The sequence below is a fragment of the Gossypium raimondii genome, chromosome 5 (genome assembly GCF_025698545.1).
Source record: "Gossypium raimondii isolate GPD5lz chromosome 5, ASM2569854v1, whole genome shotgun sequence".
In the NCBI taxonomy this organism is placed as follows: Eukaryota; Viridiplantae; Streptophyta; class Magnoliopsida; order Malvales; family Malvaceae; genus Gossypium; species Gossypium raimondii.
Window position 1 is genome coordinate 24,321,226 of NC_068569.1, and position 23,635 is coordinate 24,344,860.

General features: G+C 33.2%; 3 protein-coding genes across 5 annotated transcripts; 1 reads left to right on the forward strand and 2 right to left on the reverse strand.

Moving 5' to 3' along the window:
- Positions 1–7,340: 7,340 nt before the first annotated feature.
- Positions 7,341–11,931, reverse strand: LOC105770585 (proteasome subunit beta type-3-A). Of its 3 annotated transcripts, none has more exons than XM_012591856.2 (7): positions 11,730–11,931; positions 11,455–11,636; positions 11,254–11,361; positions 10,354–10,443; positions 8,929–9,013; positions 8,612–8,706; positions 7,341–7,828 (listed from the first exon to the last, which is right to left on the reverse strand). In XM_012591856.2, the coding sequence occupies exons 2-7, from the start codon at positions 11,601–11,603 to the stop codon at positions 7,780–7,782; spliced, it is 576 nt and encodes a 191-aa protein (XP_012447310.1). In that variant the 5' UTR covers positions 11,604–11,636; positions 11,730–11,931; the 3' UTR covers positions 7,341–7,779. The 3 variants fall into 3 exon arrangements, with proteins under 3 accessions (XP_012447310.1, XP_012447308.1, XP_012447309.1); XM_012591854.2 differs by having other exon boundaries at positions 11,726–11,930; XM_012591855.2 differs by lacking the exon at positions 11,730–11,931 and having other exon boundaries at positions 11,455–11,642.
- A 2,308-nt stretch (positions 11,932–14,239) lies between these two features.
- On the forward strand, positions 14,240–20,992 carry LOC105770225 (SWI/SNF complex subunit SWI3C). The gene is made up of 9 exons (XM_012591325.2): positions 14,240–14,431; positions 14,540–15,052; positions 15,744–16,276; positions 17,460–17,820; positions 17,908–17,981; positions 18,631–18,743; positions 18,974–19,035; positions 19,152–19,330; positions 20,233–20,992. Exons 1-9 carry the CDS (start codon positions 14,410–14,412, stop codon positions 20,695–20,697), a joined length of 2,322 nt encoding a protein of 773 aa, XP_012446779.1. The 5' UTR covers positions 14,240–14,409; the 3' UTR covers positions 20,698–20,992.
- A 988-nt stretch (positions 20,993–21,980) lies between these two features.
- On the reverse strand, positions 21,981–23,286 carry LOC105770226 (BTB/POZ domain-containing protein At4g08455). Its single transcript, XM_012591327.2, has 2 exons — positions 22,762–23,286; positions 21,981–22,602 (listed from the first exon to the last, which is right to left on the reverse strand). The coding sequence occupies exons 1-2, from the start codon at positions 23,113–23,115 to the stop codon at positions 22,135–22,137; spliced, it is 822 nt and encodes a 273-aa protein (XP_012446781.1). The 5' UTR covers positions 23,116–23,286; the 3' UTR covers positions 21,981–22,134.
- Between the last annotated feature and the right edge of the window lie 349 nt (positions 23,287–23,635).

Below are 23,635 nucleotides of genomic sequence, written 5' to 3' on the forward strand. Positions count from 1 at the left end.
TTAAAATTTTGGCCTAAAAGTTGTGTTAATTTTAATTTGACATTATATCAATTTTATCTCTTAAGGTTTACATTTTTTGGAAAAATTTGACCCTTAACCTTTAAAAAGAGTCGAAATCATTTTTTAGCTAGAATACTAACTAAAATTTTAAATTTCTAAACATGACAACATGCATAACAATCCATGTGTACTCTCATGCTATTTTTAAAATTTTTATGAACTTTTATATTTTTAATTTTAATTTTGATTTTTTTATAATTTTGAATTATTTATTTACGTGACATATAAGGCAAATGATGTTATATTAACATGATGTGCACATGGACTATCACACAAGTTGTCACACCAACAACGTTAAAATTTAATGTTTAGTTATCATTTCCATTAAAAAACGACTCGACTCTTTTTTGAAATGTTAAGAGCCAAATTTAGCTCATAAAGAGAATAAGAGCCAAGTTGACAAAAAATGTAAACAATAAGAGCTAAATTTATCATTATGCCTTTAATTTTTTTTAAATTGATGTAAACTATAATTATTACTTGAATAGAACTCTAAGCATATTAATTATCACTTGATTAATTTTAGAGTTTACATAAATTAAAATTCAAGTTTAGCTCTAGAAATAGCATTTGGTAATTAAGCATATTCAATCAAATAGCATCTAAGACAAATTACTAGCAAAAAGTAGAGATTTTAGCATTAATGAATTAGAATTATATAAAAATAATAAATAATTAAAGCCATAGTTTTTTCGAAAAGGCAATATCAAATCATATTCGAACAATAATAGCATCGAAAGTGGTCAAGAATATAATAATTGATGATAAAATAAAATAATATTATTATATTATTTTTAAAAAATTCTTTTATAAGTTTATATTGTGGGAAGCAAGCGTTTAAAACTGTCTCTTTTTATTATCTTTATTTGTTTGGTGCAGTGACAAATGTTTTATGGATTTGTTTTAAAAAGAAAGTCAAATTTCAACAATTATTTTTAATCACTATTACTAAATATGTTTATTAATTTAGTTTAAATATTTTCCTGTTTATCATAAACTATTATTATAATCATTACATGTTGTTTTACCTATTTTTTTATTTTTAGATTAATATTATAGTTTCCTTTCTTATATAGTTCCAAATATATATATTATTTAAAACCTAAAAGAAACTATCATTATCAATGATAGGTGACAATAATTAAAAATATTTTATTTAAAAATAAACGTGTAAATTTACATACAAAACATGTAAAATTAAAACTAGTAATAGTAAAGATAAACGATTGATGGAGGTAATAAAATATTCATAATATACTTAAAATGTAAATAATAATTAAAATAAAGTTCTGGCTTAATGGTAAATTAATGTATTGCTAATGTATATAGCACAAGTTTAAATATCACCACATGTAATTTTTTTATTAACTTTTTTGAAATATAAAAAGATTAAAATACTCTCAAATAATATAATATATTTTAACTACAAAAGTACATTTTTGTAATTTCCCTAACCGAGGTGGTGCCCAGTTTACTCGTGACACCACTCAATCAGAGGCTTAATTAATAGCAAGCATAAATGCGCAAATATATAAAAGAATTATATAACAAATATATTTATTAAAGCCTTATATGAAAACTAAAAATTGTTTTAGTTTAAACCGTTAATAAAAAAGTTTAATGTGCATGATGCATTTGGCTCAAGTCTCATTATGGATAAATTTTTATTGATGCATAAAAACTTAAAAAGACAAACATCCACATAACCATATAACTTACTTGGCAAATAAGATGGTTTTTTAGTAATTCCCTAATTGATTTGGAGTTCGGTTGATGGGTGATACGAACTCAATAAAAGGCTTAATAAATAGTATAAATGTATTTTAGATTTATATTTAATTTATTGTAAGCATATAAATTTTTATATATCAATAGTTTACTATTAAAACTTTTTATTAGTAGTATTTATTTGTAAGAGTTTTTTTTTTTTTGATGAAATATTTTAATGTCTATTTAAGAGAGAGGTGACCTAGAGGTTACCTAGGGCTTGTAAAATAGAGAAATGATTATTGGGGCAAGTTTGTGGTTCGAGAAATTCTTTGATACCTTAATCCTATTAGAACATTTTCAAGTATTTATAGTGTTCTAATAATTATAAATAAAAGGGTGTAATGTCTTTTGGTTATTGATCAAGAGTTATATCACTTTTTTTCAAAGAATTATAACTATGAGATATTAGTTAAATAATTATGTCTCTTTTAAAGAGTGGTTATTAAAAAAAGACATCTATTGAAAGTTATGTCTCTATAGAGACATAAGAATTCCTATAAATAGGGGTGAGATTTCATTTGAAAAACATACAAAAAATTTTCAAAAGTTTTTTCTATCATTCCCCAATCTTCTACTATTATTAGATTGTTTTATAAAGAATTACTGCAAAAATTCTTTATAAAAATTGATTTTCTTGTTATTGCTTTGTGGATTATTTTCGTCAATGCAAAACGCAAATAGGCATTGGGTTTCATTGTATCCTCAAGGTTCATTTGCTTGAAACTCATTTGCTCACCGAGTATAGGTAGGGGCAAATAGAACCTTAAAGATAGTGGCTTGATACACGTCTTGGAGCCTTGTTCTATTGTTTCGTTTTTCTGTTTGAGTTGTTGTTCGTGTTCCGTTCACGTGTTCGAGCTTTTCTTCACCAAAGTTTTGCACTAACAATTTTAAGAGTTTAATCATTTTTCGTGATGGCTACTACAACACATGAAAGTGGAACACTAAGGGAGTTAGCTTCCAACTTTGTCAAGTTTGATCGGTTTGATGGTGACAATTTTCGATGATGGTAGAAAAAGATACACTTCTTATTATAAACTTTGAAAATTGCTTACGTTTTGGATAGTCCAAAACCGAAAGAGAATGAAAATGAATATGTTGTTGCGACCCGAGAAAGGAAAAAATGGGACAATGTTGATTACATGTGCATAGACCACATATTGAATGGTTCATTCAATAGTTTTTTCGACACATATCAAAATGAGGTCACTACTAAGGAACTATGGGACAAATTGGAGACAAGATACATGATCGAAAATGCTACAAGTAAAAAATTCTTTGTTAGTTGGTTCAATAATTATCAAATGATAGATGGTCGTTCTGTTATGGAGCAATTTTGTGATATTTGAAAAAATATTGAACCAATTTAAGCAGTATGATATGAAAATGAATGAAATAATTGTTGTATCCTCCATTATAGTCAAACTTCCTCCATATTGGAAAGACTTTAAAAGAAGTATCGAACATAAGAAAAAGAAAATATCTCTTGAAGTTTCGACAAATCATCTTCATATTGAAGAAGAATACCAAAAGTAAGATCAGAACATAGATTCTGAAAATACCAAAGTGCATGTTACAAAGGAAGTATAGACTACTAAAACATCCAAGAGAAAGTACAAATAGATTGTTAAAGCGCCTAAGTTAAAAAAGAAACAAAAGGGCTCATGCTACCATTGTGCTAAGTCGGGGCATTTCAAGAATGAATGTCGATTTTTAAAAAAGATATATTCTTCTAAGGTAGATAATAAAAAAAATTTGCTACCATGGTTTCTGAAATTAATATGGCACAAGATGATAATGTGTGGTGGTTTCATACTAGAGCAACCAAACATGTGTACAAAGACAAAAGCATGTTCACAAAGTTCACACAAAGTGAATATGACAATGACTTGTACATGAGAAATTCTTCTACCGCAGCAATCAAAGGCAAAGAGTCTATTGAACTACAATTCACTTTTGGAAAGATTTTAACCTTGAATGATGCATATTATGTACCAAAAGTTAGGAAAAATTTAGTGTGTGGATGTCTGTTGAATAAGTTTGGTTTCAAATTTGTCTCTGAGGCAGATAAGTTTATTCTATCTAAGGGAGGAATTTTTGTAGGGAAAGATTATATGTATGAGGGTATGTTAAAACTCAATATTATTAATAAGAATAAATATATTGTTTCTACTTATATGGTTGAATCTTCTTGTTTGTGGCATTATAGATTAGGTCATTTAAATTATAGAAAATTGAATGACATGCATAAGTTAGATTTAATTATTGTTTTAATAATAATGTTAAAAATACAATACATGTATATTGACTAAAATTACTAGAAACCTTTTCCTCAAAGTTAAAAGGAAAAAAATACTTGATATGATACATAATGCTTTATGTGACATGCATAATACTCCTACATTAGGTGGAAAGAAATATTTTGTTACTTTTATTTATAATTGTTCTTCATATTGCTATGTATGTTTATCACATTCAAAAGATGAAGCACTTGATAAATTTAAGGTTTATAAATATGAAGTTGAACTTTAATGTCATTTATCAAGTTCTTAAGATCTAATAGAGATGGATAATACTATAACCCAAGTTATTTTGAATCCATTGGAATTATCCATCAAGTTTCAGTCCTTTACACACCACAACAAAATGGTGTAGCTGAAAAGAAAAATAGAGTCTTGACTAAAATGGTAAATTCAATGTTATCATATCCAGGTTTTGGACAAGGTTTTCAGGGATAAGCTATTCTAACAGCTTGTCGCATATTGAATAGAGTTCCTAATAGAAAAACTAAAACAGCCCCCTATGAACAATAGAAGAAAAGGAAATTAAACTTTAATTATTTGAAGGTTTGGGGCCGTAGAGTTATTGTCAAAGTTCCAACACCTAAACGTAACAAGTTAGGCGAAAAAGGAATTGAATGCATATTTATAGGATATGCACATAATAGCAAGGCATATAGGTTCATGGTAATTGAACCAAATGATTCAATTTCAATTAATATTGTTATTGAATCAAGATATGAAATAGATTTTGTTCTATTTCAAGACAATTACAACCACACCAATTAATTCATTCTTCAAAGGAGAATTATATTCCATTGGAACAAGTTGATAATAATGATGAACCTTGTCAAGAATTAAGAAGAAGTAAAATGATTAATAGGTCAATGATTTTGGACTAGATTTCATCATGTTCCTTATAAAAGGTAAACGTGAAAGTATAAGCAATAATATACCTTATTGTTTTAATACGAAATCTGATCCTATTACATTTTAAGAAATAATGAAATCTCAAGACTTTAATTTTTGGAAAGAAACGACAAATGATTAGATGACTTCAATAATGGGAAATTAAACTTGGACCTTAGTTGACCTTCCACCGAGTTCCAAACCAATAGGTTGTAAACGAATCTTCAAAAAGAAAATGAAGGTTGGTGGAACCATTGATAAATTTAAAGCAAGGTTGGTAGCCAAAAGTTTTACAAAAAAATATTGTATTAGTTACTTTGATGCCTATGCTCTAATAGCAAGAACTATGATTAGACTCTTAATATCACTTACCTCAATATATAATTTGGTTTTTCACCAAATGGATGTTAAAATTGTATTTTCAAATGGTTAATTAGAAGAAGAAGTGTACATGGAATAACTGGAAGGATTTGTTGTTCCAGAACAATAGTATAAGGTATGTAAGCTTGTTAAATCCCTATATGGGCCTAAACAAACACCAAAGCAATGACACCAAAAGTTTGACAAGATTATTCTAGCTAATGACTATAAAATAAATGAACTTGATAAGTGCATATATAGCAAATTTGAAAATGGAAAAGGTATCATAATTTGTTTATATGTAGATGACATGCTCATATTTGGCACGAATTTGAAACAAAAACACATAAATTTTTGTCAAGCAGCTTTGCTATGAAAGATATGGGTGTAATAGATATTATTCTTGAGATTAAAGTAACCTGAGAGAAAAGCACTATAGCTTTATCACAATCACATTACATTAAAAAGTGCTTAAAAAGTTTGATCTTTTCAATTGTTTACCAACATCTACACCCATGGATCCTAAAATAAAACTAGTATCTAATGCTCGTAGAAAAATTGGTCAATTGAAATATGCAAGTCTAATTAATTGTCTCATGCACATAATGACTTGTAGAATACCTTGTATTGCATATGCTGTGGGGAAATTAAGTAGGTACACAAGTAATCCAAGTAGTTTGCATTGACAAGCTTTGAATAGAGTACTTAGGTACTTAAAGAAAACTATTAACTATGGGTTGTGCTATAATGGATATCATTCAGTTTTAGAAGGATATTCAGATGCTAGTTGGATTACAAGTTTGCAAGATTATACATCTACTAGTGGATGGATCTTTATTCTTGGTGGATGTGTCATTTCTTGGGGTTCCAAGAAATAAACATGTATTATTGATTCCACCATGCAAGCTGAATTTATTGCAATAGTTGCTACATCTAAAAAAGCAGAATGGTTAAGAAATTTGCTTTATAATGTACCTTTATGGCCTAAACCAATTTCACCTATTTCTATCTGTTGCGATAGTGTGGCTACTCTATCAAAGGCATATAGCTATGTATATAATGGAAAGTCTAGACACATTGGATCAAAACTTAGTTATGTTCGACAATTAATCTCTGATGGAGTAAACACTATTAATTATATGAGGTCAAGTGAAAACTCGGTGGATCCTTTGACAAAAAATCTAGTTATAGATATAGTGAATAAGATCTCAAAAGAGATGGGACTCAAGCCCATTAATTAGAGTCACCAATGATGGAAACTCAGCTCAACATTTGGTATAATGTCAGGTATTGAGTTCATTGAGACAAAGTACATCATTAGTATGTGACTGCTAGCACTATAAATAAAACCATCCTAAGATTAAAATGCTAAGTACCCATAATGATAAGGGAATGATGAGTAATATACTCTTAATGGACCCAAAACATAAAAATTGTTAGTGCTATAATTACGGGAACACTCTCGAAAATGTCACACTAATAAATTTAACCAAAAAGTTAATAGTTTTGACAATCGAACTTGAATTCTAAAATCTGAAAAGTAAGGCCAAATTCTGAAAAGTAAGACCAAATTCTAAATTTGTGAAAAATAATGTATCTTGCAACACAATTTAACCTTTAGTATTTGTCTCTCCGTTTGTTGTACCAAAAAATGCAACATTTCAACATTTTAATATTTGTATTAGTTTTGGTTGGATAGATATTTTTGAAGAAAATTTAAGTTCGTAAAATTTTATGGGATACAAAGTAATTTTAAAAGAAGAATAATCATATTAAAAATAAATATTAAAAAATTATTACCTGATGTAGATTTAAAATATCTTCCTCTATTTCTTTTAAAAAACAAAAAAAATATACATGTCGAATTGATGTCTTTCATGTATTAACCAAAAACTTTTTATTTTTATAAAAATTATTACTTTAAGAGTAGTATTATCTTTTTGTATAAAAAAATACATGAAGTTTCAACTTCAATCCTCATGTTTATAAACTCAACTAATTTCAACTAGTTTTAAACCAATTTGAATATTTTGATTAGTATCAAGACCAAACACACCACTGCTTTTCGATCTAATAGGTCAATTCAATTTTTTATTTCAATGGTCACATTCACTGGAGCTTCGGCTCGGTGCTGCCAGATGTCTTCCAACTAAATAATAAGCAATGATTCTCGTCGGCGGCCAACAAATCTGCCACCTCACCTGACCATCGGCCTGCCTAATCGTGCTTTCATATGCCCATATCCCATCAGACGAAAATAGAGGGACTATAAATAGGCCATTCAAAAATTTCAGAATTTAACACACTATAACATCATCTTCCTTCCAGCACTGCAAATGAATCAAAAACCGGAAGTTTTATAGTCTCGAAATGAAGAATCTTGAGAACCAATTGGCTTCACTCAATCCATCCTTCCCTTCAAGATTCTTTCCTTTACTTCAGTTGGTGTGCTGCAAATTTACAGACATCAATATATTAGGTTAAATTTTCTAGACAATCTTTGTATTTTAGTTTAATTTGCAATTTGGTCCTACTATAAAACTAAGTAACTTCATCTTTGAATTTTGATATTGGTTAGACCTACCCTAGGGCCAAGCTACCTGCTCAAGTCCAACGGGTCACCCAACATTTGTAAAGGTTCGGAAAAATTAGAAAAAAAAAAGGGACTTAAACGGGCATGAGTTTAACCATTTACAAATATGAGCTAATTGGGACAAAATTTGATGCCTATATTTCAGACTGAGCAGAGAGCCGAGCAGATATTTATGCTGCTGGTACCATGCATAGGCTTGGCCCAACCCGTGTACATCACTAATATTGGTGCAGACAAGTAAAATTGATAACTGTGTTAACGAAAAACCATTTAAATTCTATTGTACACTTCTGACCTCTGACAAAACTTATGCTCTTAATATAAAGAAATTCTTTTACCGCTTTAATTCTATCTACAATTCTAGATTATCATAATTTAGAACTTGATGTATTTAACAGTTTTCTATTAATAGTGTTAATCAATTTTACTTACTTTCTTCAATATCAAGTGTATAAAGATTAAATCACTCGATTCTATGTTACTGCCTAGATACTTCAACCCTAAATATTGCATTCTCTATAAGAGAATGGAAAGAATTTCGATGGTTTTAATCAAGATCCACTTCGGCAAACCCTATAAGAAGTACCACCCTAGGGGAAAAAATGCTAAGATAATATACAAGTCGTTCAGAAATGCTTACACGACATAGACATGTCCTCCCCAACCACTAAGACAGTCACGATCTACTGATGAAAGGAGAGCTTGCGAAACCGTTTCAAACAATTCCTCAGGTTCCTTAATAAGAAGAAAACATTTGAGTCAATAAAGCATGAATAATTTAGTAGGTAACAAAACACTTTTAACAATGACCAAATAATCTACTCCAAAAGAAAGCACCATGCTAAGCTTTTAGGTTACATGCACAAAAGGAATGGATTTTATGCTTCTTAAAAAGGATTCAAATCTACTGTGATTGTGTTTTGATTTGAGCATAGTAAAATAAATGAAATGACCAACCATGTCCTCCTTGAACATTGACTCACAGGCACCGTAAAGAGACTCAGAGGCAGTGCCAGCCACAACAAAATCTTTTGCAAGCTCCCTGCATTTAAAAGATAGCAAACATAACTGAAATATGAAAAATAATTCAACCCACATAATTCAAAACAGTCTTTCCAGTCAATAATCCAACTCATTGGTGCCAAAATAAACATTAAAACAAAGAGAATTACATGATAAAGCTCATATAGCTACGTTATCATGCATGTATAAATCAAATCTCAGAGAGAGATGACAAGATATGACACATGACAAATTATCCTATGATCATCCAGAAATCCCTTAGATTTTGAATAATAATGTCGGAGGTTGTCCTTTTAAAATTTAATGCATCAAAAGGAAATTGCAAAGATTGATCTTAATGCTATGCATGTCCTAAACTTAATACTATGAAATAACTCAGATAATTCTTCTGCTTGGTAAGTTATTGGAATTTAAGTAATGGTAGCTGCACCTGTCCAATTTGGAAATTGGAAGTAACCAATTTGAAAGTCAGAAAAGAGAAGAGGGTAATAGCTATCTACAAACATATGGTCGTCTGAATCAAAACCCTGTTGCTATTCCATTTTAAAGTGCCACTGACTACAAAACTTCTTTAGATTTTCTTTTGATGCAATCAGTATGGATATATACATTTCAGGTTTCCTTGAAAAGTGAAAAGCAAAGAAACATGAAGAATATTTTCAAATTTAAGCTTTATTTGTCTTGAAAGTATTAACATCAACATACACACACACAAAAGAACCTTTATAGAAGAAAATTAATTATATAGAGGTAGCGGCTAGGGGAAGGTTTTTCCCAGTTTATCATGTGTGGCAGGAGAAGGCAAGTAAAGAACGTGTATGGGTTTTGCCCTTATTTTGTTAACAAGCTGCAATTATGATTGAGACCCCACACCCCTAGTTTGTCAAGCATCAAGGATCATTTGTAATGAGTTGTACACAACAGAGTTGGAACAATAATGGGAGTCTTTTATTGACCAGTTTCCGAATTACTGGTTTTGAACAATAGAAGATTTTTTTACTAAAAAGTGCTCAGATTTCTGCTTCAGGGATAATAGGGGTGTTTCTTTATTTATTAAACAGTGTTCAAATTTATGATTTTCTCTTTTAGATGTCACAGGCCACCTGGCAATCTGTTATCATGGAGTAAAAGTTCTTCTTTCTTTGACTTTTGATTAAGATATTAAATAAAGTTTTCATTTCCATAGAGGAACTTTCAACAGCAAAGCTTGTCTCTGCCGTAGGAAAGTTGCAAGCAGTTATTTTACAAGACAAAGTCTCATGTTCGTTAAATACTACAGGTAAAACAAATATGAATATTCCAAGCAACTAAGACAACTTTATTTCAAAAATACATTTACAGGGAATGAAATCAACTTACTTTGCTCCAATGGAATCCATGGTGCAAATGAAAGGCTTGTCTTCATCTCCCAATCCGGCAATTACTGGTTGGCAAAAGTATGGACCAAACCTACGGGGAAAAAATGTCATAAAACTCATCTCTTGCACGCATAAAAAGGACACCCTTTTCAATTGCAATTCCTACTTCAAATCTAACACTTCCAACTAATTCCTTTCAAGGTTGACATATCATAAAGTAAGGGCTTGAAATTGTTAGGAAAAGATGAAATCCATCTTTTAGATTTCAAGGCTAGAAAAGAAATTATGAAAAGAGAAAGTCAATATTATCCTTGATGCTCATTGCTCAGTTTATTCTCAAAAGCTAAGTAGGTTATTTCTCTTCAAGGACATATGTAAGGTTTATCACATGACATGTGCTCCATAAACTTTTCCTCCCCTGAGCTCCATTTCTTTTAAAAGAAATACATTTGCTTTTAGCCATTTAACTAGTATTATTCAAAAGCATTGTTGCTCCAACTCTTTAATTTTTTTGAAGCACTCATGTCTAACACTCAAGTCCAACACATATCCAGATGAGTACGGGATATGATCCTCCAATACATGGAAAAACTAAGAAAAAAATTAAACATACATATGCTGAACACATATCTAGACACGAGACTTAAAGCCAGTCTTAGTAACACAATTCGAAAGTACTACACATAAAAAACAGATATAATTTACCATTTCTCAACTACTCTTATCTTATAGACCCATTATCCTTAAGAAATCAATTCTCTCCTAGTATTTTTTCTAATTAATTTGAATGTCCAACTAATCAAGAGTTAATATTTTGCAGTATAAAGCAAAACTAAAGCTACACATTTCTTCCATCAATTGAACAAAGCCAAAGATAAGTAAGTGAGGATTTTAAACAAACCTTTTCTCGTAAAGAAGAGCAGAAACAAGGTTAGCAAAAGTTTCAGGTTTCATGTCCCTCTCTTCTCTTAGCTGATACAACTTATGCCGAAAGACAAGCCTTTGATACCTTGAATTTAAAAAAAAAACAAAGAAGATAATTATTTATTAAGTGAAAAACAGAAATCATAGAAGGCAAAAAATAAGGGGAAAAAAAGGGTACAATGTTTGAGCATCGGTGGCAAGGCCAGAGAGTCCGAGAAAGACACGATCGTGGATTTTAGAAATCCTTTGGAAATCAGTGGCGATTGTTTGGAGTTGAACTCCGAGTCTACGATCGCTAGCAATGGCGAAGCAGTTCTTGCCTACCATGGCTACCAGAGCGCTCCCATTGTACTCGAAGATCTGCATCATCATCGACCACAAAAGAAAGAAACTCTGTTATTAAGCTTCGAAGAATTAGGGTTAAAAAATAAAAAAGAAAAATGACATACCGACATTGGAAATTTTAGGGTTTTCGGTGTTGATTGCACAAGAAACTGATTTGATTTTAATAAATTGAGATTTTAAATGACGAAGAAGAAGACTGTAGGATATGGATTGGAGGACACTCCGCTATTCTCAAAGCTCCAAGTTTTGACCCGGTATGTCCGGTTAGGATTCAGTTGAGTTGCTCATGGCCGGGTCCGTTCCGGTCCGATTTGACGGGTCTATATATAATATCAACTCTACTAAAGTCACTAAATTATTAATAAGTTATATTTTGATCATTTAACTTCAGAAGTTACAAAATGGTCATTGAGGTATTTAAAAGTTTTCATTAAGTCACTAAATTATTCGAAAGCTTTACTTTAAGTCATTAAACTATTCGAAAGTTTTTCTTTAAGTCACTAGACGATTAAGTTTTTTTTTAAGTTCGACTAACGAGCTCCAAGCGACTATTCAACAATCGGTATAGTAGACTAGTATTCATCGATAAGTAGAAAAACATAGCTCCAAGCGACTATTCAACAATTAGTACACTAGATTAGTATTCATCAATAAGTAGAATAACATACCTTAGATCCAAGTTGATCTGACAGTCAGTAATGAAGATTGGAAAATAAAGTTATTTGGACTCTGGTTTGCATATTTGCGATGTTCAAAACGAATTTCATATAAAAAATGAATTGTAGAAGAGAATGAAAATAAGAGTTTTTGATTAGTACAAGCAGTGAGAACAAAGAAAGTCATACAATAGTGATTTTAACAGTTCAGTGACTTAAATGAAAATTTTTTAATAGCTCAATGGTTATTTTGTATTTTTTTGAAATTCAATGACCAAAATGTAAACTTACTAATACTTTAACCTTGAGTGGAGTTTACCCATAATATTAATACCCTTTATATTTGTCTAAGTTACCTAAAACTTTGTTACTTTTACTCATATTTGTAAATGATTAACCAAAACTCGTTTTAAATTCTTCTATGTTATCTTTTAAAATATAATTTTTAATTTAATATTTTAGATGGTTCTTCTTTTATTAAAATTTTAAATTTAAACAACTTGATATATTTTTAATCTTTATATAATATTATATTTAATTTTATATGATTAACCAAAACTCATTTTAAATTCTTCTATGTTATCTTTTAAAATATAATTTTTAATTTAATATTTTAGATGGTTCTTCTTTTATTAAAATTTTAAATTTAAACAACTTGATATATTTTTAATCTTTATATAATATTATATTTAATTTTATATGATATAAATTATATCATTTATAAAAATAAATAAAAATATAAAAGAATAAAACATATCGGCTACACTCAGTCCTTGAATCTGAAGTCCAGACTCAATTCATATTTTAAATAGATCTAACTTTTTTTAAGTCTATTTTTCTGATTTCGTACTTTACCTAAGAGACGAGTATCTATTTTTTTAAGTCTATTTTTTTGATTTCGTACTTTTTAAAGCTAAAAGACGAGTATCCGATAATCCTTTTGATAATGAGATTGAGATGCAAAGAGGAAATCAAATCATACGGAGAGAAAATGAACCATTTATATAGAGGAGACGTATAAATACGTACGATCCCATATACCATATTGGTCTCCCAATTTCATTGACTAATGGCCCCGAAAAGCAGTTGGTGAAGATATCATTAAGTACATGTACAAAAAGCCGAAATATCATGGGACTCGGTAGAAACCAAGCCCTGACGTACTTAGAAAATCAAGTCCCATGAGACTAGAGGCCACATCCATCCATGTCAAAAGACAGAAAGGATTATTATTGCGACCAGACCTTATCCTACTGAAAAAATGTTCAGAATCTAGCATACAAACAAAGCCCGAGAGAGAAGCGGGATTGGTGACCAACGACCAAACAAGTGATCACCCTAACAACAACTAAAAAACTATAGAAACTAAAATAACAAAACTTGCTCGAGATCTCCTATCGGAGATTCAAGTAGGTCACTGATAATGTAGAAATGGTCAAGGGGGTGGCTCACTGGAGGTGTTACCAACATTGAAATGCAGCAATGTGGGATCATCTATGCAAAGTTAATTGTTGATCTCTCTCCTACCTTAAAGATGCATGGAGAAGAAAGATGGCGGTGGGTTGCGGGAAGGGGGCAGCTCTTACCCAAAACTAAGCCGGCTGATAAAACGGGAGCAATGCATGGGACCAAAACAAGCTAGCCAAATATACAGAGATAGAGAGGAGAGAGAGGTCTATCTAGCACCTAACACCATGGTCAAAGAAACCAACGGAGTTGGCCGCTATAGGCTAATTAATTATAATTTAATGATTCCTAATTTTTTAATTCTATGCACATATATATAAATAAGATCATAAATACTCAAGAAGATATTTATTTAAAATCATAAATAACCAAATATAAATCTTTAAAATAAAACTGTAAGTAATTTAATAAAATATATTATTTAGAAAAGAAAAAAAAGGTTTACCTGCGGATCGCACAAGAGTATTCCTTATTATCATTTGGCGCAGTTTGTTATTGTTGAATAAAAATAAAATATATTTGGCGCAGTGAGTCACTTACTGTTTTCCCTTCCCTTTCCCTCTTCCTGAAATTCCCCTTTTCTCATCCTTTCCGACAATTAGACCCCACAATTTCTCCGCAATTTTCTCTCTCTCTAAATTCCCTCTTTCCCAAATTCAAATCCAATGCCAGCTTCTTCTCCTTCAGGCAATCTCTCTTCTTCAACTTTTTCATTTCAATTTCTCCTTAATAAAAAAATCCCCCTTTTTTCTGTTATTTATATTTAATTAATTCTTTAATTTTCCATTTCAACAGATGGTCGAGGTCGGTGGAAGCGGCGGAAGCGAGACCGGAGACCCAAGCATCTCCAAGAAGATAACGATGTCCCGGAGGAAGATGTAGAAGAGGAAGATAACAACAACGAGGACATCGATAACCACCGCGATAACAATTCCGGGGACGATGCCGGAGGGGGATTTAGGGATCCGTCTTTGCTGGGGTCCAGCGAGTGTGAGGTTCTGGCTGATGGTGGAGTTCGCATCTCGGAGTTCCCCCCCGTGGTCAAGCGGACTGTGAACCGTCCTCACGGTTCTGTGATGGCGATCGTGGCGGCTGAGCGGGCCGGTTTGGTTGGGGATAGCAAGGGCCACCAGCAGGTGGCTCTGGCGGTTTTGGAGAACGTTTCGTACGGGCAGTTACAGTCGGTTTCGACTGAAGCTCCCATTGTTGAACCGGAGAAGTATGTGATTACACCTCCTCCGATAATGGAGGGGCGTGGCGTTGTTAAGAGGTTTGGGAGTAGGGTTCATATCCTGCCAATGCATTCAGGTTCAGTTTTTCTCTTTCTCTTATATCTCTATGCATTAATTTTTTGCCCGGTTTCAATTCCTAGTCTGATTAGAGCGAAATAGAAACAACTATCCGTAGATGACTCTTGAGTTTCAAAGGACAGCTTTTGTTTTAATTTTCATGTGCTTTTGATGAAAGATATAACTAGATCATGCTTATTTATGTTAATTTTGACTAACGTTATCTTTAGATATTTCTGTGATGTTTTCTTAAAATTTGAACTTTTTCTTTGCATCGTGCTTAGTGTTACATGAAAATGGTCTCTTTAAACACTTTTGCTATTAGTAGGATTGAATGGCTTGAAAAGTATATACTTTGGTACCTTTCTTTATAGGACTGGGGAACTTTATACTAATCTTTGTTTTACTTGATTTTAATTGGACTCTCTAAGATGTCTTGGTTTAGTAATTCAATCTAAATCAAAACAGAAGTTCAGCAATTTACACTTGGGTTTGTTCTATTTACTTGATATGAGTTTCATGTTCTGTCTGTTGCTTAAAGAGTATGAGCAAGATATTACCACACATTTATTTTTTGTAAAGCACTGACCTTATCTTGCACCCTCTCTCACTTTCCCTTTCCCTTCCCCCCCTCTCTCTTTCTGCCCTTATCTGTCTTCTTAGTTGTGTATTAATATTTGGCTATGTTTGTGGGATTCCCTTTCAAGCAGAGTGGTTCTCACCAGCCTCCGTGCATCGACTAGAAAGACAAGTTGTGCCACATTTTTTTTCTGGAAAATCACCTGAACATATGCCCGAAAAATATATGGAATGTAGAAACCACATTGTTGCCAAGTATATGGATAATCCATTGAAGAGAATTACAGTTTCTGATTGCCAGGGATTGATAGATGGAATCAGTAATGAGGATTTAACTCGAATTGTTCGGTTTCTTGATCACTGGGGAATCATCAATTATTTTGCAGCTGCACCAAGTCATGAGCCTTGGAGTGCTGGGTCCTACTTAAGGGAGGAGCCAAATGGCGATGTTCATGTGCCATCGGCTGCATTAAAGTCTATTGATAGCTTGATCAAATTCGACAAGCCAAAATGTAGGCTCAAGGCAGCTGATGTTTATTCATCATTGTCATGTCATGCTGATATCTCTGACTTGGACAATAGAATACGAGAGTGCCTAGATGAAAACAATTGCACTTCATGTTCTCAGCCCGTTGCCACTTCATATTATCAGTCACAGAAGGAGGTATGTGATTTTATAGCCCTGTTTGTCTTTATTTATTTCATGCTATGTCTTAATAATTTATTGAACTACTTAAAACAAGCCATTTAAGATAAAAAAAGGGAAAACGAGGCATGTTTGATATGGAACAGAATCAGAATTAGCATCTATGAGGGAATAGGCTCCTGGTATTTTATTACTGGCCTTCTTCTTCTGGGGTTTGGGAAAAAGAATTAATCCCCTTTTTGATGTTCTTAGAGAAAACCCCTTTGGTTTAGGATTTTGGGAGGCTTCTATATATGATCATGTTGACTGCCTAGCTCTCACCAACCTCTGTGGTTGGGTTCAAATGTTGTTTTCTTGGTTCCTCATCCTACAGTATATATATTAAAATCAGCAGCACATTCAAATAATGCCTTCAATGTTAATTGGATTATAAAACATTAACACTGGAAGTTTTCTATTGGAGGTTGCAATAGTGTGGGGGGGGGGTGTTGATATCATCTGTAGATGCAGTTCCATATGTTACAAGTGCTGGGGCTTTTTTTGTATTTGCATTTTCCAAAAGTTTTCCCTATATCCTCAACAGAAAGGAACTAGGTATTTTAAACAACTATTGCTGAGAGTATATTTCTTGTGTGCTGTGAGAATACTAGGTACTTTTTTATTTAATTTTGGTTGTCAAGAAAGGAACAACAAACTATTTCTATCCTCTGTTATAGAGAAGAAATTTTTTGCTAAAGCTTGCACTTGTAAGTTGTAACTATGAACCAGTAGATGTGGTTTAGAAAGCTGAGTTAGTGCTCACTTGATTTGATTTGGTATGGTCTGGTTTCTGAGCATCAATTTACTAGTTCAGTGTGTGGTTTAGGTTTCTTTGGGGTGTATTTTGGATATACCATCTAATGATGAAATAAGGGATGATGAAAGACATTAAATCATGCAAATCAGTTATGTAATATCTTATAGATGCTTGCTTCAAAGTATTTAGAAGATGGAATCGTGAGGTGAACATTTGTTTTATTCCAGTGTAAAAGGATAAATTTGATAAGTACTTGTAGTGGAGCTGAGTCTAAAGTGCTGTTTGTGGACTCATGTCAAGTTTGTAGATAAACATTGATTGATGGGAGAATTTGTAAACTTTTAGATTTACCTAAATCTTGATGTTAATTGTGCACATTTGTTTCTATTATTGGCTACTTGACAGGTTGATGTACTGCTGTGCTCTGATTGCTTCCATGATGGGAGATTTGTTTCTGGTCATTCAAGCATAGATTTTGTTAGAGTAGATTCAACAAAAGATTATGGGGACCTAGATGGAGATAGTTGGAACAACCAGGAAACTTTACTGTTGCTTGAGGCAATGGAAATTTACAATGAGAACTGGAATGAAATAGCTGAGCATGTGGGCACTAAGTCAAAAGCACAATGCATACTTCATTTTGTACGTCTACCCATGGAGGATGGCCTATTGGAAAATTTGGAAGTTCCGAGCATGCCCAAGTCAACAATTGTTGCAAACGGAGACAGCCAAAGATTACACTCAAACATGAATGGGAGTCTACCAGGTTTTTTTTATACTTAGGTTCTACTTGCCATGGAAATTAAGATGTTATGCATGTTAACCTTTTATCTAATTTTTGCATGCTTTTCAGGGCCCAGCCTTCAAGATGCGGATTATCAAAGCAAGGTTCCTTTTGAGAATTCTGGGAATCCAGTTATGGCTATGGTATGTTACTGCATTTTTCAGACACCTCATTACTCTTTTAACACTTTATTAGTCATTTAAGATTTAGGATTGTAATATTTCACTGTGGAGTATGAGCATTGAATCATTTATTCTTTATTTCTCTAATAAATTCCTCAATTTTAAGTTCGTTAAATGATGTCATTTTCATGTAATTTGCTGGTATTGTAGTAACCATCTTTGGCACACAAAAATGGGGAAGCTTAAAATACTTCTAATGTTGGAATTACCTTTTATCTTTTTGGTCAAAAAAATAGTGTTCTTTTGGCCTCATATCAAAGTCACTATTAAGGTTTATTCCCTTACTCCTATTGGCAGTTTGGATGAGAAAAAGTGTAAATGGATCCAAAAGATTTTAAGCAGTTTGTGAGTGTTTATTTGCTTTTTAAAAATGTCACAAATTAGGCTCCTATTAGCATTGAAATTTTCATTTCATCAATGATGAGTTTGTGATGAAAATTGCAAAGATGGATCCAAATTGGCATCTTTTGTTGTTGAAAATTGCTTCTTAAAAATGCAAGAGCTGAACTTTTACCCCAAGAGATTGTGATAAAATTGTACTCAAAGATGGATCTCATGGTATTGCTAATTTTTCCCCATACATGGGTCTAACTAGTTTACAATATTCTAGGTTGCTTTTCTGGCATCTGCTGTTGGACCAAGAGTTGCTGCTGCCTGTGCCCATGCATCCTTGGCAGCATTGGCTGAAGATGTAGATAAGGAAGGTTCGGGACATGGTAATAGGTTAGTGGCATATCCTCATGATTCCAAAAATCTTCAATGCTATTATGAGGTTCTTCTCTGATGATATGAATTGAATTTTGAGCATACAATGTCTTCCTTCCAAGTCATGAAGTTCTGTGGATTGAATATTTGAACATTTCTTTGCTTTGATTGGATTAAACCAATCTAAAGTTTTTTCATCAAAATTCTTCCTGTTAAATTGCTTATTACTATCCATTTGAACCGTGAAGGATGAATATGGAGAGTGTACATAGTAGAGAAGGTGGTTTACATGGTTCCGTTCATCAAAAAGGTAGTCCATAAGTTTAACTTGCACTATTTTCACTACATTTTAGTTCCCTTTTTTCTCTCCCATATTAGGTTTTTTTTTTTTTTTTTTTTGTAATTCATTTTGCATAAAAACTCCAGAGAACTCAGCAATACATTCATTTGGTCAAAATGAGGCAGAGGATCATCCACTATCTGCTGAAAAAGTTAAAGCTGCTGCCAAAGCTGGCCTTGCAGCTGCAGCTATGAAGGCAAAACTGTTTGCGGACCACGAGGAACGAGAAATTCAAAGGTTATCAGCCAATATCATAAATCATCAGGTGTTTTTCTTGTCTTTTTCACGTGTATACCTGGTAATGATATGGAACTTTATTTGGCTGATAAGAGAGTTGACTTCCGTTAAAGACTTGAAACCAGGACAAAAGAGGACTTGTCCTGTTGCATTTATTGCACACCTTTGTTATTTAGCCTAGAAAATGGAACCAAAAAAAGGAAAAAAGAAGGGCAAAGTTGCATGCCTTTGATTTTGAAATTACATAAACTTGTACTTGGAGATGTCTTAAATTTGAAAGATACATTGAGAAGTTCTACGCTGTTGAGATCTGTTCTAGGCTAGGGTTTCTATATTGTTCTTAATCCAAGTTGAATTTTTCTTTAGTACTTGATTCACATATCTATTACTGCCATGGATACTGGCTATGTTAATGCAACTCTCCTTGAAATACCTGTGTTTAGACCTGTTCCACACATATTCATAGTTATGGGGGCATGATCCTCCATTTATATAGGAACCACAAAAAGAATTATCATATACCCATTCCAGGTACATACCTCATCTCAAACTCATCCTTGAATCCAATGCTAGTCCAAGTAGCATATGATACTGGAATCCCGGGCCCTGGCTGGGATATTGATAATTTTGTGAAGTGTGTGTTTTCTGTTCATGTATTCTTTTGAAAACCAGAGGCTACTTAATAGTATCAAAACTTTATAGGATTATCGCTGCTGTTTTAGCATCTCCCATAAGTTATCTTAGAATTATGTTTAAGGTTTCTTCCTCGAATACTTCCTCGGATTATGGTGGATGTAAAGAAGATGCAACAATTAGATATTTGGAGTGTCCATCGAGATTTCATTTTCTCGGAACTTCCAAAACATTCTATTCTTACTTTTAACTTGTATTATAAATTGTAGATAAACTTGTTTTCAATCTGTATCGCAGTTGAAGAGATTGGAGCTGAAGCTTAAGCAGTTTGCAGAAGTTGAAACGTTACTCATGAAAGAATGTGAACAAGTGGAGAAAACAAGGCAAAGGTTTGCTGCTGAGAGGGCTCGAATTGTATCAGCTCAATTCGGAACCACCGGAGTCGCTTCACAAATGAGTGTACCTGTGATTTCTTCTCCCATGGTTAATAACATTGGCAACAACAGGCAACAGGTATTGTCAGCCTCACCTTCAACGCCAAGCAATTCTGGATATGTTAACAACCAACCAGTAAATCCCCATATGCCATTCATGCAACGCCAACCGATGTTTCCTATGGGTCCGAGGATGCCCCTTACAGCCATGCAAGCATCCACATCAGCTCCTCCTAATGTCATGTTCAACTCCCGAGGGAATGCACAACCAACTCTTAACCATCCACTAATGAGGTCGGTTTCCGGGGCTGGATCTGGTCTAGGTTGAAATGAAAGAGTCAAAAATAAATTTTGGATTTTATTGATGGAATTCATTGGTGGTGTTGATTTTCTGCGCTTCGGAGACAACCAGTAGCTTGGACGAACAGTTGAAGCATCTTCAGCTTCAAAATATAGAACCTGAAGCAATTTTTAGGGTTTGTAACATCATACAATTAATGTAGTTTGGGGTTTAATTATGAAATATTGAGACTAATTACCAAAATTAATTGTATAAATAAATTATCTAAAAATTTTAGAGCATCCCAATCGAATGAAAACTAATGCGCGTCTATTCTTGCTAATTTTACTCTTCCTGTAAAGTAGAAAAATTTGAACAGTAATGCAGTGAAGTGGGCTCCTTTACATGGGGACTGCAGTTGCTTTTTTCTTTTTATGTGGGTTTATATTGTTGAAGTCTCAAAGAAAATGGTCTTGAATTCTGTCAGTTGATAATTTTGAAGAGTTTCCTCAATGTGGGTGTGGTTGAACTTTGATGCAGATCAAAGTAATGGATTATAGTTATTTGGAAAATCGATAATTTGTTTTATGGTAGAGAATTAAATCTTTAACCATTTTTTCATGTATTTAGAAAATCCATGAGAGTTAGATGATCATGATTTTAGACTTTGCTACGAGAAGCAATGACATGAAATCCCTGCAACTCCAATGGAGAATACCCTATTAGAGCAAAACATCTAAACCCGGTTCATTCTTGTCATCTAAAAAAACAATCCCAAATCATGCAATGAACTTAAATGGTCAGAAAAGCTCAATGCATATGGCATCCAATGTGAGAAGCCAAGGACCCTTTCCGACAAGTTGGATATATTCTTCCCTTCTCAATAAGCATATCCATTCTTGTCATCTAAAAACCATCCCAAGTCATGCAGATAACTTCAAATCTAACCAAAACATGTTTGGGAGAGATTAAAGGGTCCAAAAAGCTCTCTGGGTATGGCAGAAAAAGTAACGTTGTAACAGAGATTTCCTCAACCAAATATCATCAAACATTCTTCCCTTAGTGAGCTTATCCATTCCTGTCATCTCAAAAACCATCCCAAGTCACCCAAAATAACTTAAAATTTAAGCAAAACAAGTTCGTGGGACAAAAGGATAAAAAAAGCTCAATGGTTATGGACAATGTAACGTTGTAACAGAGATTTCCTCAACCAAATATCATCAAACATTCTTCCCTTAGTGAGCTTATCCATTCCTGTCATCTCAAAAACCATCCCAAGTCACCCAAAATAACTTAAAATTTAAACAAAACAAGTTCGTGGGACAAAAGGATAAAAAAAACTCGATGGTTATGGAATTCATTGTAACTTCGTATTACATATTTCCCCAACCCAATATCATCAAACATTCAAACTCTTCTTCTACATACATATACTAAAATTTCATCCAATATCAATGAACAACAATATCATTTGATCAGAAATGACTACGATTTCATTGAACAATCTTTATGAGCAGCTGTATTAACCTGTTTAGAGAGGTAAGCTTCATAGATTTCCACTACAAGCCGAGGATCCTTTTCCACAAGTTCAATATATTCTTCCCTTTTAGTTAGCTTATCCATGTTGTCTGTTATCAAACACAAAGCCGCATCGAGGACGAGTTTGGCGTTGTGCTGGTGAGCAAAGGCATAGCTCATAAGTGAATTATCCCAGTTCAATTTCGATACCAAGAACTTCTCACAATACCCTTTGAGATGCTTCACTTGGTATTTTTCAGCTAAGACCAGAAGATCACAAGCCATTTGTTCATCCAAGCATGCTTCTGCAGTGTACAAATAGTTTACAAAGGCACGAAGAGCATCGTATGATACATCACTTACTTTGATTGTTCCACTTCTGCTTTCTTCCATTTCATTCTCCAGCATTGCTTTGAATACGGGTGATCGATTCACCTGGTTTCACCATCAAAATGTTTATAAATTATGAACATTATAAATAACTTGCTCGGTAACATAATTTCTAAATTGGGTTTTAAAGCAGATTCCGATTATAGCGATTTTCTTTTTCATATTTGATAAGAAATTAAAAGAATCCAAACAAATAGGAAGTACCAAAACGGCTTTATTGGCGGGTACGAGCACAGGGGGAAACCCAGGAGACCCATCATCGGAAGCGATCAAAACGACATCGGAGAAGAAGGGACCGGGAGTGGTGGTGGAGCCACGGTGGGCGTGATCAAGCGGAGACCAAAAGCGTAAGAAGGCGACTTTGGCTTTGAGATCTTCGATCTCTCGCTTCAACTCTTCCTCGGTCTCGCTTGCTTCCTCGTAGCACTCCTTGCAAGTGCCGGCATCGCGTGATCCGTACTCCTCTTTGCACGATATGCACTTCATGGTCTCGGCGTCTGTATCGCTCTCCGTATCGGACTCCGATCGGATTACCTGGTTGCATCGGTGTCTTCGCATTTTTTGGTTTCGGCTTTGGCAACTAGCACTATAGCCAAGTAGTCTGGTTTTTTTTCTTTTTTAACAGTTACACACGTAAAAGTAAAAATTTATTGAAGCCCAATTGAAGTAATGACTAGTTATTGCCGCTATCGTTACTCATGGCTTGACTTCTACTTGTACTTCTTTCTCGCTTTGTTCCATCAACTATACTTAAATTTTGTTGTTTAAAATATTGATCCTTCCTTTTTTTTAGCTCTGTTAAGAAGTCTTGCTTCTAATATCTCTCTCCTTCAAGAATACCAAAATCAGCCTTAAAATTGTAATCCCTCCGATTGCATTTTAAGATTACAAACAATTATTGACTTCCTCCTTGAGCTGTCCTCTTATAATACAAAACACCACTTTCCACTTACTAGCTTCACTTCCTCTAGATTGGGATGTAAGCTTCAGCCTCCTTGACCCTTGTTCTTTCTTCATTCCCACTTGAGGTTACATTTGGCGGTCTATCAATGGCTCTGTGTATATAGTATAGCATCCG